We start from the raw sequence: 20,078 nt of genomic DNA, 5'->3' as shown, positions 1-20,078 counted from the left end.
AGGCAATCGTGCCATGGGACGCCGCTTTTTTCTTTTTTTCTCTTTCATTTGTTTTTTTCTTTTTTAGCAGTAGTGGGGTTAAGGCAGGGCCTCATGCATGCCAAGCTAAACTACGTCCCCAGTCATCTCACCACCTTTTTAAAAAACTTTGTTTTGAAGCAGAATATTGCTCAGCTGCCCAGACTGATCTCAAACCTGTGATGATTCTCCTGCCTCTGCTTCTTGAGTAGCCGGGATTACAGGTGTGCACTACTGTACCGTTTTTTTCTTTCATTTTTGAAAAAAAAAATAGTAAAACAAATAAAACACATAAAATTTACCAACTCTTTGGTCATCAGTGCTGCAAAGATGCTGGGGTAGTGGAACTCACTGGGGAAAACGAGCTGGGCTCTGCTGGGACCTATTTTGGTACCTCTCTGACAAAGCCGGGGAGAACTTGGGACCTTGAAATGGGAAAGGATGTGCTGAGAATGTGTCCTTTAGACAGGTCGTGAGGAGTGTGGAGAGAAGGGGAAAGATCCAGAGCCAGAGGTTAGTAGAGGGCATGGGGTCAGATGGAATTGAAAGACATTTGTCCAGGAATCTATAGACAAATTCGATGGCCAGTCCACATTACATAGAGAAAGATAAAAGTGACTTCCTCAGGGTCGGAGAGTATCCTGAACAAGAGGACAGCTCTCTGAACTCCTGGAATCTCTTTACCAGGATGTCTGTGGTGGCAAAGGTCAGACGCAGCCATCACTGTTCACTGTGGACTGGGGGCAAGCTTGATGCCTGGGGCTTGCTGTCACTCCCTGGCCCAGCTGGAGAGCAGCTCTCTGTGAGCTTTGGAAATGTTGGCCTCCAGGAACAATTCCTGACTTTAAGGAGAGCAGAGAACCCAGCCCAACATCCAGGGCCCATGGAACCTTGGCACAGTCTTAGAGCCCCAGAATGTCTGAGAGAAAATATTTCACCATCCTGGGGGAAGAAGTGGGGGTGGGTCAGAGTCATGGCTGGTTTGATTTGAAGACAGTAACGATATGTGATATTTCTTGCTCATGTGTTTGTGGATTTAAGATAAAGTGAGAGTTGGGGTTCTTTGCAATTCGTCACCGGAATGACCCTGTAGCTTTGCATGCACCCTCAATTTCTCTTCAGGGTCCAGGGATAAAGACTTATTTGATCTTCTCAGAGCAGAAGAACAGAAGTACTCACATATATTGTTTCTTTGTCCAGAATTCACATGTCCCACAAGGCTGAGCCCAGGTGTCCCCTCCTGTGTGGTCTTCTCCGTCTTCCCAAAGGAGATGTGGCCATGCAGAACTTGGCACTGTTCCATGGTAAGAACTCCTGCCTGGGGCTGTTCCCAGGATTCACTGCCCCTCCTTAGCTGGTGGGCTGCTCAAAGGCAGAAAGCACTCTGCCATGTCCCTAAGCCAGGGGGACTCCACAGGTGAAGGACTGAATGAGGAGCACCAGAGGGAAAGAATTCAGATGGCCCCATATTTCCATCAAATCTCTACTCTCTGGCTCTGGCACGATCCTGTCTGAAGTACCATTTCTCATTAGCCTGAGGTTTGTTTTACACACGGGGTTTCTCCATGACTCAGTTTCTGGGCAGTGGCCAGGAGGCGCTCTGTCAGAATTCCTGCGTAGGAGGCCTCGGAATACCACAGCCTGACCTCCCTCTTCGCTCTGCTCCAGGCAGACAGACCGAAACCTTTCCTAAGCCTTTTAATGACATTGAGACTTTTGTGCCTTCAAATTAGATTGTCAAACTGATTGTCAAAAAATTCAAATTGTGGACAAAAAATTAATTATCATGGTGATTACAGCTCTATCTTCTCTGTAACTTTTAAATATAGAAAGCAGGAAGCTAAACATCTGGTAATAGAGGTTGTGTTCTGAATGGGCGGTGGCCAAAAAAACCAAAAGAAAAAAAAAAAAAAGCATTAGTCAGAGTCTAGAAAAATAGTGTTTTACTTTGACCAAGTAATATTTAGAGACAGAGCTGAGGAGAGAACGCAAGACATCTGCTACAACACAAGGTTTTTTGAAAACTCAGTCCTTTAGAAATTCTCAGGAAAAAAAACATTTTAAGTAAAAATATAAATTCCAATTCATTTAAAAATATTTTAGAGTGTGAAAACAAAACTCCTACTGCAAAAATATTACAACTCATAGAGGTTCGTGGAAGATTTAGAATCAACAGGCCTCAGAGCTCAGTAGTGAAGCAGACATTTTTTTTTTTAACTTTAAAAAAATATATCATAGTTGATATGTGGGCACACTTGTAGTATAAGAATTCAAATAATACAGTTAAAGCTCAGACTCCCTGGAATATAACAATCCCTCTTCATTCCTACTGTGACTACTTAAATGTTCCTCCTACCAGAATGCTTTTTTTCCTCATTTACAAATATATTTTATTTTCTTTATTTTAACAGATCTATTGAGATAAAAATTGACATGGAATATTTGAAGTATATGATTTGATAAGTTTTGAAACTGGGAATTGAATCTACGGTCTGTGCATTCTAAGCACATCCTCTACCATGAAACCCAGTGCCTCAATCAATATAGTGGATGTTTCCATAACTCTTAAAGTTTCCTTTTTCCTCTTTATAAGTCCTCCTTCCTGCACCTCCTCCTACCCCCCAGGCAACCACAGATCTACCTTCTGATACTATAGATGATTTTGCATTTTCTAGAGTCTTAAATAAATGAATTCATACAGTATATATTTGTTTTGTGGTGGGGTCTGCATAATTAGGTTGAGATTCATTCCTGTTATTGTATGCATCAATACCTTATTCCTCTTTATTGTTTAATAGTATTTCACGTGTGGATATTTCACACTTGTTTATTCATTTTCCTGTTCGGGGACTTGAGTTATTCCCAGTTTTGGGTTATTCCAAGTCAAGATGCTATGACCTCTTGTGTATGAGTCTTGGTAAGGACACATGCATGGATTTTCTCTTGGGTGAATACATAGGAGTAGAATGGTATTGGCAAACTGTTTTCCAAAGTGATGGGGGGTCATTGTGTCTCCCGACTGACAGTTGTATGAGTTTCAGCTTCTATACATCTTCAACACTTGATGTGGTCATGCTTCAATTTGAACGATTTTAAAGCAGTGGTATCTCTGTTTTTAATTTGCATTTCTCTAATGATGACTAATACTTAGCATCTTTTCATATACTTATTTTCCAACTATATTTTTGATGATCTGTTAAAACCTTTTGCACTTTTTAAAGTTTGTTCCCCGCCCCCCTTATTATTGAGTTTTGACATGTTCAAGACCCTGGATTCAATCCCCAAGAACAAAGTAAAAAATATTGCTGAGTTTTGAGAGGTTTAACTTAATAGACTGAATTTAAATATATCCTTTATCAGATATATGGTTTTTTGGCAGGACAGGATGCTGAGGTGTTATGGTTTGGATATGAGGTGTTCCCCGAAAGTTTCTTTGTTAATGCAGGAAAATTCAGAGGCAAAACGATTGGCTTATGAGAGGTGTAACCTGATCCCTCCATCCTAGTTTGCATAGACAGAGTGGTGACTATAGGCAGGTGGGGGTGTGACTGCAGAGGCCGTACCCTAGAAGGGCTCATCTTCCCTGTGGCTCCCTCCCTTTTTCCTCTTGAATTTCCTGGCCACCACTTTCCTCCACCATGCCTTCACCATAACATTCTGCCTCAGTTTGGGTCCAGAGCAATGGAAACGGTCCACCATGGACTGAACCTCTGAAACCATGAGCCAAAATGAACTTTTCTTCCTCTAAGTTGTCCATGTTGGTGTTTTGGTCACAGAGACAAAAATCTGACTAATACACTAGGCAAGTGCTCTGTACCCCTGAGTCACACCCTCAACCAGATATATGCTTTGCAAAGGTCTTTCTTAGTTTCTGTCTTCTCTTTTCATTCTCAATAGTGTTTTGAAAAGCAAACATTTAAATTTAAATATAGTCCAATTTACCAATCTGTTCCTTTATGGATTGTATGGTTTTGGTATTGTATCTAACTAATCTCTGCCTAACCCAAGGTCACACAATTTTATCTTTTGATTTCTTCAGTGAGTCTGTAGTTTCAGAATTTTACATTTAAGTTTATGATCCAGTTTTTGAAGATTTTTTTAATTTATTTTTTTTTACTTTATAAACTTTAAAAAATTGTTCTAATTAGTTATACATGACAGTAGAATGCATTTATGCACTTTGTTATATCATATATAAATAGGGTATAATTTCTCATTTTTCTGATTGTACATGTTGTAGAATCACATTGGTCACAATCCATTTTAAGTTGATTTCCTCATACCACACAAGAAGATACAGATTCAAGTTTTCGGGTACATATAGACATGCAATAATCCCAACACAATTTGTTGAAAGACCTTTCTCCATTGCTTTGCCTTTGTGCCTTTGTCAAAAATCAAGTGCTTATATATGTGTGGGTCTATTTCTAGACCCTTTATCATGTTTTATTAATCTATTTGTCCATTTTTATATCAATACATTGATTACTATAGCTTTATAGTTTTTGAAATCAGGTAATATCAACCTTCCAACTCTGTTCTTTTTCAAAGTTGTTTTACCTGTTCTAGTTCCTTTGTCTTTGCACACGAATTTTAAATTCAGCTTGTCAATTTGTACTAGAAAAACCTGTTTGGATTTTGATTAGCATTGCATTGAAATATAGGGGGTGGGCATTTTAATAATCTTAAATCCTCTGACTCATAGAAATAATGTAACTTTACTTTTTTTTTTTTTTTGAGGCCTATTTAATTCCTCTCAGCAATATTTTGTAGTTTTCAGTATACAAGTTTAATCATGCCCCTTCCCAAAAAGACATGTCCATGTCCTAATCCACAGGACCTGAGAAGGTGACCTCACTGGGGATAAATAGTTCTCTGCAGATGTAATTAAGGGTCTTGAGATGAGGCAATCATCTCAGCTTACCCAGATAGGCCCTAAATCCACAAACAATTGTTCTTTTCTTTTTAAATTTTTTTAGTTGTAGATAGACACAATACCTTTGTTTTATTTATTTATTTTTATGTGGTGCTGAGGATCAAACCCAGTGCCTCACATGTGCTAGGCAAGCGCTCCACCACTGAGCTACAACCCCAGTCCCCAAACATTTGTTCTTATATGAGATACACAGAGAAGGAACAGAGAGAGAGAGAGGTGGTGGATAATAGAGGTAGAGACTGTAGTGATGTGGACTACAAACCAGGAAACACTGAGGAACACCTGATACCAACTGCAGGTGAAAGAGGCACAGAACAGACTGTTCTCTAGAGACTTTGAGAGAACCTCAGCCCCATCCACACCTTGATCAGATCTGAAGTCCAGAACTGTGAGAATACATTTCCATTGTTTTAAGCCACCAAGTTTGTGATCATTTGTCATGGCCACCCAAGGAAATTAACTCCACAGCTCTTTCATATTTTCTGGCCATTTTAAAGTCTAGTATGTTATCTTAGTATAGTTATTTTTTGATGCTATGGTAAATGGTATTGTTTTTCAATTTCAGTTGTGGATTGCTAGTGTGTAGAAATACAATGGATTTTTGAATACTGATGTTGTATCTCTCCACTGTGCTAAACTCACTTCTTAGTTCTGGTACTTTTGTTTTTGTAGATTCCAACAGATTTTCTACATGGACGATCATGTCTGAGAAGAAAATGTTTTACTTTCTCCTGTCAATGCCTTTCATTTCACCTTCTTGACTGATTGCTCTCGGTGGAGCCTCCAATGCAATGTCAAAGAGGAGTGGCGAGAGTGCACACGTCTGACCTGTTCCTGATCCAGGGGAGACAGCATTCAGTCTTTGATCATATAGGACGGTTTGTTCTAGATGCCCGTTTCCAGGTTCAGGATGTTCCTTTCTACAAGTTTGCTCAGTTTTTTTTTTTTTTTTTTTTTTTTAAATCAAGAATGACTTTTGGATTTTGTCAAGTGATTTCTCTATCTCTTAGGATGATCACACAATTTTTCTTTTCTCAATTTGTTAATATGGTGGTTTCCTTAGTTCACTCAACTACAGATCTCTGGGGTTTGGGGCCTATGCATCTCTCTCCTCTCCGAACTCTGTCCTGTCAAGTTAAGCTACTTTGGTCAGATTCTCAGCACCACCTCCCAAGTCGGAGAACATGCCAGGTCCTGTCTCAGTTCCTCACCCTTTGCTACTGTCAAGAAACTTTCTCAAGGTGGGGAGCTGTGGCAGCTGGGCAGCTCACAACACTCAGTCCTGTCTCTCAAGGATCAATCTCTTGTTGCCTGAGGTCAAGTGACTTAAATACTGTTCTTATTGTGTGTGTGTTGTTTCAGGAGGGAGGTAAATCTGGTCCCTGTTACTCCATTTTGGCTGAAAGATGGAGTCATGTATAGTTTGTGTAAGTTTAAGAATCTTAAAACATATTGCTTTTTCTTAGCTTTATATTATGGACAATTTCAAATGTATACAGAGAAAATTGAATAATAAATTCCCTATATCCATCATCTAGCTTTCACAATGAGGAATTTATGGCCAATCTTGTTTCATCTATGACTCTGCCTACTTTCAGATCTTATGGAGATCCTTTTTAAAAATCTACTAGATGATTTGGAAACAAATTGCTGAAATTACATTGCCGTCTGGACCCCTAAAATATATGACTCTTGGGGCTGGGTGGAATAGTTCAGTGGTACAACAATTGCCTAGCTTGTGAAAGGCCCTGGGCTCAATCCCAGCACTGCAAAATAAATAAATAACGGAATAAAGTAGGCCCTTTGTCCTGCATAGTTTCCTGGAGAATGGATACTCTGGGGGCAACCCCATGTTGTCTTCAACGTGGTTCTTTGTCTCCTCCTAAACTTAAGTTAGAATTGATTCAAGTTTTAGTTTTTGGCAAATATTTCAGAGATTGTGATGTATGGTACCATCAGGAATTCATAATGTCTTATTGTCTGTTTTTTATGGTATTTTAGTAGCTTCCTATGCACATTCCACAGTACAACCGCACACCTTGTATTAGTCACCTCAGGCTGCCAGAACAAAACACCACAGGCTAGGTGGCTCAGACAACAGAAATTTATTTTCTCACAATTTTAGAGGTTGGAAGTTCAGGATCAAGGTCTGGCAGGGTTGGTGTCTGCTGAGGGTTCTCCCTGGCTCGTAGACAATCACCATCTTCTGTGTCCTCAATTGGTAAGAAAAGAGTTCTGGTGTCTCTTCTTTTTATAAAGGTGCCAGCCCTATTAGATTAGCACCCACTATTAGATTAGCACCCACCTGACATTATTTAATATTTATTACCACTTCATAGACCCTCACTCCAAATATGTCACATTGGGATTTAGGGCTTCAACACAAACATCCAGTCTATAATGTACCTTAAAATTGTCATTTTTTTAGCTAGGCGTGGTGGCACATGCCTGTAATCCCAGGGACTTGGGAGGCTGAGGCAGGAGGATGGCAAATTTGAGGACAGCCTAGGCAACTTAGTGAGACCCCCATCTCAGGAAAAAAAAAAAAAAAAGTTTCTTAAAAACAATCTTTTATTTTTCTCTTCTTTTCTTTTTTCTTCTCTTTAAAATAGTTTTAGGTTAACAGAAAATTTGCCAAGACAGTACAAAACATTCTGGTATGTTCCTGACCCCATTTCCCTATTGTCAGCCTTCTATAAGGCAGTTAACATCCATACATTTCTATTAACTAAAGTTGAGGCTTTATTTAGATTTTCCCATTTTTCCTATTCCAGAATCGAATCCAGAGTGCCACAACATATTTAGTCATTGTGTCTCCTTGATCACCTCTGATCTATGACCATTTCTCAGACTTCACTTGTCCTTGATCACCATGATAGTTTTGAGGAACATGTCCCAGGTTTTTTGAATATTGCCTGATATTTTTCTCATAAGCTGGTGTTCAGGGTTTTTTAGGAGGAAGGCCATAGAGGTAAAGTGTCACTCTTATCATATCATATTGTGGACACACGCTATCAATGTGACTTATTCTGATGACATTGACCTTAGGAATCCAGCTGAGGCAGAGTTTCTCAGATTTTTTTTCACTGTAAAATTACTCTCCATCACCACCCCTCTCCACCCGCCTACTTCCCTACTCTGCTTTTTGGAAGTTACTAAGTACATCCCACATTTAAGGGGGAAGAGAGGCATATCTATATAAATTAATTTGGAATTCTTCTGCACAGATTTGTTTCCTCTCCCCCACTTTTTTATTGTCCAGTCATTTATTTGCATGCACATAGGCTCATGGATACTTATTTTATGCTTTTTTATGACTCATGCACCAGACAAGAATAAATGTAGGCTAGATTTGACCTTTAGGAAGGCATCATGTGAACAATATTCCCTGAATTATTTTATGTTCATACCAATTTGTGGTCTGTATACATAAAGGTTGCTTTGACTGGATTCAACATCCTTTTTCCACCAATGTAAAGAAATGCTATTGGAATTTTGATGGGAATTGCATTGAATCTGTAAATCACTTTAAGTAATATTGATATCCTAACAAGATACTGATTCGAGTATCTCAAATCACTGTTTCTGACACAGTGCTGCTTTTGAAAAGTCTGACGTCAGTCTGGCTTTATTTCCCTTATAAAAGTCTCAGTCTTTCTGATTGGCCAGAGGACTTTTTATTTTCCTTTTAAAATCCAAGAATTATACTAGAACATTTCACATTGTTGTTCAGCTGGGTTGATTTCCCTATGTAAATAGAGTGACTTTCCAGGATATAGTTTTCTTTTACTGAATTAGATGTTTTTGTATTATTTAAAAATGTTTATTTTTCCCATCAGTTTTTCTTTTTTGGCTGTTACTATTGTATTTATGTTGAATACTCATTTCCTATCTTCTATTATCTATTACTTTTTCTATAATGTTTTAAATTCCTATTTTAAAAATTTATTTTGTTTTCTTCCTTCAGAGTTCTCCCAGAGACTTATTTGCTCTTGAGTTCCATGTAGTTTACTCTTTAGTTTCTGAAAGTTTTTCCCTTTCTAAATTTTTCTTGAGCTCATCATCTTTTTTATTATCTTCCTTTTATCCAATCAGTTCATTTATGAGTTTTTCAAATTCTAAATTTTGCCTTGCTATTATAGCTTATATAGTTTCATGATTTTTTTAAAAAGTTCATTTGGAAATGTTAGGTACAATCTTTATTTTGTTAGCATTATTTCTGGCATATTTCCTTATTTATAGGGCTGTTATTCAACACAATAGGCCATTAATATTTTATTCTCTTAATAATTTTTTATGGGATTAAACTATGGTTCTCTACTGTTGTTCATGATACTTGAATTGGGGCAGAACTGCTTTCCTAACTTCATGACTTGCGGGCTTCTTTCTCTGTGGTTTTTGAAAAGCGATGAAAAAAATGACCTTGAACTTTCTGTTCCTCTTCCTACTTTTAACTAGACTTTCTCTTTCCTTTGCCCCACATTTCTCTCTTCTCATCTTCTCTTTAGTGGAAGGTTTTAGTTTTTTAGTTTTGAGAATTTGTAAAGCCAATATACTGTCAGGGATACCCTGGGGATCCTGAGACCCTTCCGACATTTGTAAGATTAAAACTGTTTTCATTATAATACTAAGATATCATCTGCATTTTCACTCATGAATGTACAGTGGAACTTTCCGGAGGTGGTGTGATTGTTGACACTATGGACAGCTGCAGAAGCAGCTGGCTATAAGAATTCAGCTGTCTTCTATGCAATCAGACCTGAAAAATACTTGGAAAAAAACTTAAAGTAATGCTATGTTAGTCAGCTTTTTGTCACTGTGACAAAATATCTGAGCAAATCAACTTAAAGAGGAAAGTTCCCTTGGCTCATGGTTTCAGAGACTTTGGTTCATTACTGCCGATCCCATGACTGTGTGTCCACGGCAGCGGTGTTTCATGGCGGAAGTGTGTGGCAGATGTCTGTTCACCCCGTGGCAGCAAGGATGTAGAGGGAGAGAGTCAGAGACAGAGAAGAGGGGCCCCCATGTCCCCCTCAAGGGCACACCCCCAGTGACCTAATTACCTCCCACTAGGACCCACATCTTAAAGGTTCCACCACCTCCAAATAGCACCACAGGCTGTAGTATATAATGTCATTTTTCTCACAGATATTTTTTCATTTTGGAATATATTGTTATTTTTCATGAAGATATTTATGCCAACAAGTCCTGAGTGAGTTTATTATATTCTTTTAAATGAATTACTATTTTAGACATTTTAATTTTTAGCATATAAATATCAATAGAATAATGCACATAAGTTCCTCTCTGAGGAACTTATTAGTTTTTAAAAGAATAAAAGTGTCCTGAGATAAAGTTAGGACTGCTGCAGTAGGAGCTGCTGTTGTGTGTGTGTGTGTGTGTGTGTGTGTCCTTGTTTCTATTCCTTGTTTCTATTATCTGCTAAGGGTGTTAAAGTCTCCAGCTATAACTGTATATTCCTCCTTTCAGCTATATCAGTTTTTGCTTCATGTATTTTGAAACTCTGTTATTTGGGCATACATAGTGTTTCTGAGGAAGTTATCTTTTAATCATTGCGCAATGTCTACTAATTGTCTTTGCTCTAAACTGTACTTTATATGGTACTAAGATATGCTTTTTGGGAAAAAAAATAAAGTTTGAGCCAGGCACAATGGTGAACACCTGTAATCCCAGCTACTCCGGAAGCTGAGGCAGGAGAATTTTGAGTTCAAAGCCAGTCTCAGCAACTTGGCTTAGTCTCAAAATAAGAAATAAAAAGGTCTGGGGATATAGCTCAATGGTAGAGCACCCCAGGGGTGAATCCCTGGTAACACACACACACACACACACACACACACACACAAAGCATTTTCATAATGTCGTTTTTTCCTATGGTTTTACTTCTAATCTATGTATGACATTGTTTTAGTGAGGTTCTTAGAGATAGCATGTTGTTAATAATGCTCTTTAATCCACTTTGTCAATATACCTTTCAGAGCATTTAAATTTAATTATTGGTATGTTAGAGCTTAGGTTGGCAATTTTATTATGTGTTCTGTTTGCTTTCTGTGTTTCTCATTCCTCTGTTTCTTTTCTTACTTTAAAAATTCCTTCTTGATGTATTTGGTTTGAGAATATCACTTTGCATAACTTTCCTGGTGATTGTTCTAAGTCTTCCATATATTTCAATGTAACTCAGTACAGTCTATTGGTATTGATGTTTTACTATTTTGAATGAAGTGGAAAAAAACTTACTTCCATAGCATTCCCACGTCTCCTTCCCGTGTGTGTGTGCGCGGGGTACTGGGGATTGAACTCAGAGGTGCTCTACCAATGAATTATATTCCCATCCCTTTTTTAAATGTTTTATTTTGGAGCTGGGTATGGTAGCACACAGTTGTAATCCTGGCAACTCAGGAGGCTGAGGCATGATGATCATAGGTTCAAGGCCAGCCTCAGCAACTGAGCAAAGCCCTGTTTCAAAATAAAAAAATAAAAAGGACTAGGGAAGTAGATTAGTGGTTAAGCAGCCCTGGGTTCAATCCCCAGTGCCAAAATTATTATTTAAAAAAATTTTTTTTGAGACAGGGTCTCACTAAATTGTCGAGACTTACCTCAAATCCTGCTTCAGTCTCCTGAGTTGTTAGGTTTATAGGTGTGCACCACACACCTGGCTCCTCCTTAGTTCTTAAATATAATTGACTTAGTATTTCATTTATACACATTAAATACTACATCAGAGAGTGTTACAATTTTTTACTTTAACCTTTAAGTATGATTTAATATTATACTCATTATAAGGATAGTCCATCATATTTACTCATCCCAATATTCTTTTTTCTTTTTGAAAGTTCCAGGTTTTCTGGTATCATTTAAATTTATTTAGAGAACTCCCTTTAACCATTCTTTGACTAGGCAGTTAATTATACATTTATGAAAATATCCTCAAAAAATACACTATCACATTGAATTCATCAGCATTTTTGTATATACCATGACCAAATGAAAGTTTTTCCAGAAATGCAAGAATGGTTCAACATAAAAAAACTTATCAGTAAAATATACCACATTACGGATGAAGGGGGGAAATCCCACCTGATCATTTCAATCAATGTAGGAAAAAGTATTTGACATTCTTTAATCATAAAAACATTAAAATAACCAGGAATAGAAGGAAACTACCTTGATAAATAAAATTTATACATGAAAACCCCTTAGTAAACATTATACTTGATGAGGGAAGATTGAAAACTTTTCCTCTAACATCAGGAATAAGGCAAGAATGTTTACTTTTACTACTTTTATTCAAGATGGTATCGGAAACTGGGTCTGGTGATGCATACCTGTAATTCCAGTGTATGCATGTGCACTAAGCCTATTTCTTCATCTATTTAGTGCTGCTGTAACAGAATATTTGAGATTGAGTAGCTTATAAACATTTCTCACAGTTCTGGAGGCTGAGAAGACCAACATCAAGGTGCTGGCCCCAGGTAAGTACGCTTTCTGCTTCCAAGATGGAGCCTTGAATGCTGGCTACTCTGAGGAGGAACACTGTCCTCATGTGACAGAGGGTGGATGGACCAACAAACAAACAAACAAAAAGACTAAATTGAACTCCCTCTGTTAAACTTTTATCATAACAACATTAATCCATTTACAGGGACAGAGTCCTCATGACCTAAATATCTTCTAAAGGGCCCTACCTACACTGTTGCATTGGGGATTAAGTTTCCAAATCTGGAATTTCAGGAACACAAACATTCATACCACACCATTCTACCCTGACTCCCCAAATCAGATCCCAATAGCCCTAAGAGTCTTAACTCATTACAGCATCAACTCAAAAGTCTAATGCTTATAGAGTCTTACCTAAATCAGATAGAGGTGAAACTCAAAGTACAGTTCATCCTGAGGCAAACTGCTCTCCAGTTGTGAGCCTGTGGAATTTAACAAGTTATGTATTTCCAAAACAGTGGAGGGAAATGCATTGGATAGATATTCCCATTCCAAAAGGGGAACAAGAGAAAAAAAGAGCAATAGGAGCCAAATAAATCCAAAACCCAACAGACAAACAACATTCAGTTATGAGGTTTGAGAACAATCTTGACTCAATATCTTGCTTTCTAGACATACTGGTCCCCCATGGCCCAGATGGTCCACCCCCATGTCATGTCCTTACTTAACTCGGCCCATGCCTGCAGCTCTCTCAGCTGCTGAGAGGCTGGTGGCTCTACAGTTCTAGTCTCAGGGACAGCCTTGCTCCACAATTCCACTATACGTTTTCCTAGTGGGGACTCTGCAGTGGCTCTGGCGCTGTAGCAGGTCTCTGCGGTGGGGGGGCCATCCTCTGGAAGCCAAGTCCCCGCAGACCAGCCCCCGCAGAATCAGCCCATGTGAACCCCAGCGTTCACAGCCTGTGCCTCCTTGGGCAGTGGCCCTGCTGACCTGGGCCTGCTTGAGTCATAACCGGGGTGGATGAGGAACTGTGCTGAAATTGAGGAGCAAAGACCTGCAGTGACTCTGGGGAGCATGCCTCAAAGTCCCCCCAGGCATCCTGGTCACCTTCCTCAAACCGTTCTGTCCTCAAGGCTCTAGTACTCTGGGGCTGTGACAGGCATGGCTGCCAGGAAGATCTCAGAAATGCTCCCCTCCACCCTCCCTTTTTTTATTCAGTACAAATATTGAACACAGGGGCAACTCTACTACTGAGCTACAACCCCAGCCATTTTTATTTTTCATGTAGTGACAGGATCTTGCCAAGTGGCCTAGGCTGACCTCAAACTTGCTACCCTCCTGCCACAGGCCTGTGCCATGCCTGCTCTTCCTTTGCTTTTTATTTATTTATTTTTTTTAATATTGTTTTTAGTTGTAGAGGGACACATAGCTTTGATTATTTATTTATTCGTATGTGGTGCTGAGGATCAAACCCAGGGCCTCGCACATGCCAGGCAGGTGCTTAGCCGGGCCCCTGTCCCCCCCCCCTGCTCTCTTCTCTCCTAAACATGCTTTTTCAGTCAGTACACGGCCAGGCGGTGGTTTTCCAAATCTTTTCTCTCTGCTTCCCTTTTAATAAGGAATTCTGTCTTTAAATCATTTCTCTCCTTACGAGCAATTATGCCATGCAGCATTCTGAATACTTTGCTGCTTAGAAATTTCTTTGGCCAGATATTCTAGTTCATCTGTCTTAAATTCTGCCTTCTACAAAGTTGACCTAGGACACAGATATAATTCAGCCAAGTTCTTTGCTATTTTGTAACAAGGGTGGCCTTTCTCCTAGTTTCCAGTAAGACATTTCTCATTTCAAGACTTCATCAGAATGATTTTAACTGTTCACATTTCTACCAACATTCTGATCACAACCACTACAATAATATCTAATGATACAATAATACATATCTAATAATATCTAATGATACAATAATAATGATACAATAATATCTAAGAATAATATCTAAGAATATCTAAGAAAATCTAAGAACTCTTTCTCCGAGCCCTTACCAGAATTGTTCTTTTTTTTTGAACCCAGGGCTTTGTGCATGCAAGGCACATACTTTACCAAATGAGCTATATCCCCAGCCCCCAGAATTATTATTAATGTTTTGTCTACAGCAACACTTTCTTCTTTCTTTCCCTCTCTCTCTCCCTCCCTTCCTTCCTTCCTTCCTCCCTCCTTCTCTCCCTCCTCTGAGCCCTTACCAGAATTTATGTTTTGCCTACAGCAAATCCTTCCTTCTTTCTTTCCCTTCCTTCCTTCTCTCCCTCTCTCTTTCTCTTCTACACTGATCTGTATTCTACCCATTGCCTAGTCCCAAAGCTGCTTTCGTTTTGGCACTTGTTATAGCAACACCCCACTCATCTGGGACCAATTTCTGTCTTAGTTCATTTTGTGCTGCTATAACAGAATACCCGAGACTGAGTAATTTATACCAAACAAATTTCTTACAGTTCTCAAGTCTGGTATCTGCTGAGGCCTGCTCTGTTACCAAATGGTCTCTTGAATGTCGTGTCCTCTGGAGAGGAGGAATATTGTATCGCCACATGGCAGAGGGCAAAAAATGACCGAACTCCCTCTCCTAGGCCCTTCCGTGATGGCATTGACCTGCTCACGATGGAGTTCTCATGACCCAAACACTTCCCATAAGGTTACCCATGTTATATTGGGGACTGAGTTTCTAACACATGAATTCTGGGGGCACATTCAAACCACAGGAACTTGACTCCTAGATAAGGGGGTGATTGACCGACTAAACGAGTCCTGTGTATCCCCAGTATCAGCCCAAGGCCAAGCGCACAGGAGGCACAATCCAGTGGCTGAAAGAACGCAAGCTTTATAAAGCTCTCTTGCCTTTCTGTTGGAAATCTGTGAGCCTATAGGCTCTGCTGGAAAATAATCTAATCAAGACCTTACCAAACTTTAGGAAATGTCATCTACCAGGCCCAGGAACATTAAGTTTAATACTAGGTTGAACCATATGAAATGACCAATTATTTGGCAAATTCTTATTACCTATGAAAATGGTCATTAAATATGGACCAGTCTAAATCAAAGCCTGCTTATTTTTGGTACCAGGGATTGAATCCAGAGGTATTTAACCACTGAGCCACAACCCCAGCCCTTTTTATTTTTTGAGACAGGGTCTTGCTAGGTTGCTTAGAGTCATTTTGAAACTTGCTGAGTTGCTGAGGCTGGCTTTGAACTTGAGATCCTTTTCCCTCAGCCTCCAAAGTCACTGGGATTACAGGTGTGCTCGTGCCCAACTAAGAAGAGAAAGAAAATAATAAAGCAATTCACTAAATCAAAACCCAAGGGTACTGAGACAAACTGCAACCTAATGGTCAGGTAAATAAGAATCCATTTTTAAAAATATAATTGTCACCCCAAAACAGGAAAGGTTAAGGATAAGACATCTTTGCATTTTAATAAAAAAAGAGGCAACCTTCTCTCACTGTATAATTGGAGTGGCTCCATGAAATTTTTTAATTACAATAGGTGTTGTGATGTTTAAATCATACTGGGACATTATTTTTAGTGACTGGATTGCTTAGAATGAAGGCTCATCAAATTCTACTACTGACTTGAGTCCATTGTGATTATTTATACATCAATTTTATTGTCACTACTGGGCTAATCAGAGATCAACTCATGCCTGAAAGCATATTTTAAAAAGAAATAATAGCATTAAGGAGCAGGATTTTTAAAATTTCTCTCCTGCACTTTGTTTTGGTAAATAATTTTCAACCATCTAGCCTTGAGAAGATTCCCTTAGGTAATATGCATTGGGCCACATTTATAAAAACAAAAATCGCCAAAAGGAATGTTGTTCTTGATTTACCTGCTCTGAAAATACATTGTTTAATTTGGAAAAACAAGGGTCCTATGAGTAAACCCTTTTAATCAACCCTTAACATTATTTGGGGGGGTTAAGATGTCAAGAAATTGGGACATGCACTGTCTATAACACACTGCCCCTGGATATTCTTTTGACATCTTAGAGAATAGTCTGAAATAGCATCCAAGCTTATAAGCAAGTATTCTCCATCTAAGAGAAAATGGAAAAACTTTCTACTGAATTATGATATACAATTATTTTCATGAAATCCTGAGTGACACAGCACATACTTATTCTCACATTAAACTGGGAAGCTGGTTGAAAACATGACTAAGTAAATCAGCATATTTGTGAGTTATGCAAATAAACAAAGCTCTACCACCAGCAGCAATCCCTCCCAAAGGGCATTAGCAAGCTCTCTGGAGTAGGAAATCACTTTCTCTAAATGTCATATGCTACAGACCATCACATTTCAGAAACAGCTGGCTCCGCATTTTCCCCAGAACAGAAGATGTGTGCAGTTTCCACCGAGTTATGTATAATAGGTGCTCTCTAACCTATCTAGTGCTGAAAGGGTCTGAGGTCCTTGTGGGTGCTCCAGGCGGGGCAGCTCCTCCTGGGTAAGTCCTATCGGCAAGGCTGGGGTCGTGGCTCAGTGGTAGAGTGCTCGCCTAGCATGTGTGAGGCATTGGGTTCGATCCTCAGCATCACATATAAATAAACAAAAGGTCCATCAACAACTAAAAAATATTTTTAAAAAGTCCTATACGCAGGCAGCACAAGTAGGGAGGAAGGTGTAGTGGGGAGTTCATGAGACGTGGTATCTTTCATCATATAAATATGAATAATGCCTTATCAAAGTGTATCAAGAGAATGGAGGTAATTCATGTGGTTGGCCTAGGGTAGCAAGTTCTTAATGTGTGTGTGCTCTCGACCTTCTGATTTCTGTTAAGCTGAATTTTGCGACATTAAAACTCCCAGTATGTGAGATTTCGTTCCTGTGGGCTGTGAAGAACTCCTCATCTATTCAAATATAGGAAGGCAGGAATCTTATTGGCCTGGAGATTTTCCTCAACCATTTCTTTTAGAATTCACGCTCCCAGTGGTAAGAATGGAGGAAGAAAGGACTGTATAGAGGGAAAAGAGGGGTGGGAGGGGTGGGAGGGGTGGGGGGGAAGGGGAAAAAAATAACAGAATGAATCAAACAACATTGCCCTATGTAAATTTATGATTTTTAATTAAAATAAATTAAAATTAAAAAAAAAAAAAAAAAGAATTCACGCTCCCTCCTTGGTCATTGTGAACCAACTGAAGGACAGAATTGGGACTAACTCGAGTTTGGCTAGCTGACTGCTCAGGCTACAACTCAATCTGCCCATCAGGATAATTTAAGGGCACAACATTGTCTTTACTGTTAGGGTGTGCACGAGCCAAGGAGTGTCAAGGCGAAGAAGTACAAGACGAGGTCATGGGTTTTTCTTTTCACTTTTATTCAAATAAATACAACACTTATACATAGCCAGATCATCTCCTGTAAGGCTAGTGTACCTGGATTTTCATATGTGCAGTGCTATGGTCAAAACATGACTATTCTATAATTTGAAACAAGTATTTTGGACACACAGGCAAATAGCTGAATTTTTTGGTCAAAACAAGAAAGAAAAAAAAGCTGATAAAAAGCGCTGCGGTGTCACTTGCCCACTTGAGGTTGATGGAGGTGAGGACAAGCATTTTTCTTTTTTTTGGTAAAAATCTTATTTTTATAATGTACCTCTGGATAAAATGCAATTGTTTCTTCTTCTTCTTTCCGAGGGTAGGCACTTAAAAAATTAGACATTTCAGGAGTGGGAAAGCTAGTTTGTCAATGACTGTTGGATTTGATTTCCTAAGAAAATTCAGTGGAAGAAGACTGCAGTTAGCCTTTGCCATTAGAGTTAGTGAGACTGATAATGACATATTGTCTGATGTGCTAGACCCATAATTCAGAAATGAAGAAGCTGGAGAAATTTCATTTGTTTAAAATTAGTCTTGCTTCCCCTGAAATTCCATCTTGAAAATTAAGTAGTAGCGTCTTTAGTTTGAAATTGGTCTGATTAATGTGACTTTTACTGAAAAAGTTAGTATCCTTTCTGTGCCTTGGCCTTTGCTACTCCATATATTAATTTAATTTAAATAAAAGTTATGGCTTCAAGTGCTGATTGATAGTTTGGCCTATAAGAAACAAGTTTAGGCAGTCACCCTTTCTTATCTGAAGCCAGTTAGGGTGAATGCAACCTGGGGTCAAATTTAATTTCAAAATTGTAATTCTCATAGCAAAAAAGCAGCCAAAGCCAGAGGTCTGAGACAAGTGGGCCTGTGGAACTCCATATGCCATTTGGGAGTGTGGCCCTGTGCCGGGCCATTGTCTGTGCGGATGGGGTATTAGCCCAAGCAGGCCGGCGGGCCCTGGCCACTCTGGCTCTCAGTCGCCTTTGCAGAGTGGCTGTGGCGCCTAGAGAGAGCAGGGCTGGCCTGGAGCCCTGCCCCAGCACGGCTGTGCTTTCTGTGGAGTCCCTGGGAGGACAAAGGCAAGTCCTGATCCTTAGCAACTTCCCACACTGCCCACTCGGACCCCACTTCCTCTGAAGGATGTGATTTGGCGCAGCAGCAACTCCGGGGAGTGGGAATAAGGCCTGGTGTGTTGCTCCTGCCTCCTGTGATGGCCAAGCCTGGGGAGGTCATCTGGGAGCCTGACAAAGGGCAAGCCCACTTTCTACAAGTAAAAAATCACAGTCAATTCACAGTCTATCCACTTAAGTAAAACTACATCGCTTTGAAAAATAATATACTTTGAAACTCTGACACATTTATAAAAAGAAAAATCAAGAAATTTCAAACAAAGTTTTAAAAAGTTCTTTTAAAATGTATTAATAGCCTTCTTAGTAACAAATATAAAACAGTTTAAGACACTTGGTGACTTTCTTAGGTCGTGTCCAGGGGGATGCACACACCGTGAAGTTTTACTACTAAAACTATCTATTTGGTAAAGTCTCTAGGAAAAGTTCTACCAAGAAAATAAATGTTTTTGGGAGAAGAGTTACTTTTTTCCAAAATGTCAAAAAGAATTAAGGATGTAAACACACATACTTAAAAGGTTAATACAACAATATTAATTCAGTCAAATAAATAAAAAAAAGTGGCACCAACTTTATGGCAATTTTTCAAGACTAAGACACAGCTCAAGGATATTTTAAAATAAATAACTGCTCCAAATAAGAATAATCATTCTCAGCACAAGCCAACAGCTTTCAAAATAAAGTGCTATGAGAAAAAGTAGCTCCACAAACTTCAGCTTATTCACATGTGAACAGAAATGCCATCTTGATCTTTAAGTCTGAAATATTCATCACAAGGAGAAATTCAGCTTCACAAGAGGCCTGGCTTGGGACTATCCTTTGCCATTTTCCTTTTTTCTTCCAGAATGTGCTTAAATATTTTCTTCAGGGTGTTGTAAACTATTGGTCCATTTTCAGAATCAAAATTAACCTGGTGGCAAAGAAAATTTCTATTCAGCCACTGTAACATAAAGAATTTTAACTAGTTGCTATTTGGGGAGAAAAAGGGGGGAAGAAAAATATTAAGACTATATAAACAACATTATAGCTTTTAAAAAAATACATGTAATAAATTTCACACATTTTAATTGACAGGCTACTTTAGAACTATTTGCTAATTGTGTCAGTACCAAACTTATGAGTGAAAACTCAAAATTTAAATCTAGTGCCTGCATATTTTGTATAATCGCGTATACCGAA

The 20,078-nt window shown here is 39.0% G+C and overlaps 1 protein-coding gene across 1 annotated transcript in view; it reads right to left on the bottom strand.

The window, feature by feature from the left end:
• Positions 1-17,556: 17,556 nt before the first annotated feature.
• PTPDC1 (protein tyrosine phosphatase domain containing 1) overlaps positions 17,557-20,078 on the bottom strand; it is a 71,677-nt gene continuing 69,155 nt past the window's right edge. Inside the window, 1 exon segment of the mRNA XM_079109075.1 lies at positions 17,557-19,809. Within this exon segment, the coding sequence (XP_078965201.1) occupies positions 19,690-19,809 (120 nt within the window). The 3' untranslated portion in view covers positions 17,557-19,689.

This window comes from Sciurus vulgaris (assembly GCF_902686455.1).
Source record: "Sciurus vulgaris genome assembly, chromosome: 13".
Taxonomy (NCBI): Eukaryota; Metazoa; Chordata; class Mammalia; order Rodentia; family Sciuridae; genus Sciurus; species Sciurus vulgaris.
The sequence above is the reverse complement of the archived record's forward strand: the minus strand, read 5'-3'. Positions and strand labels throughout refer to the sequence as shown.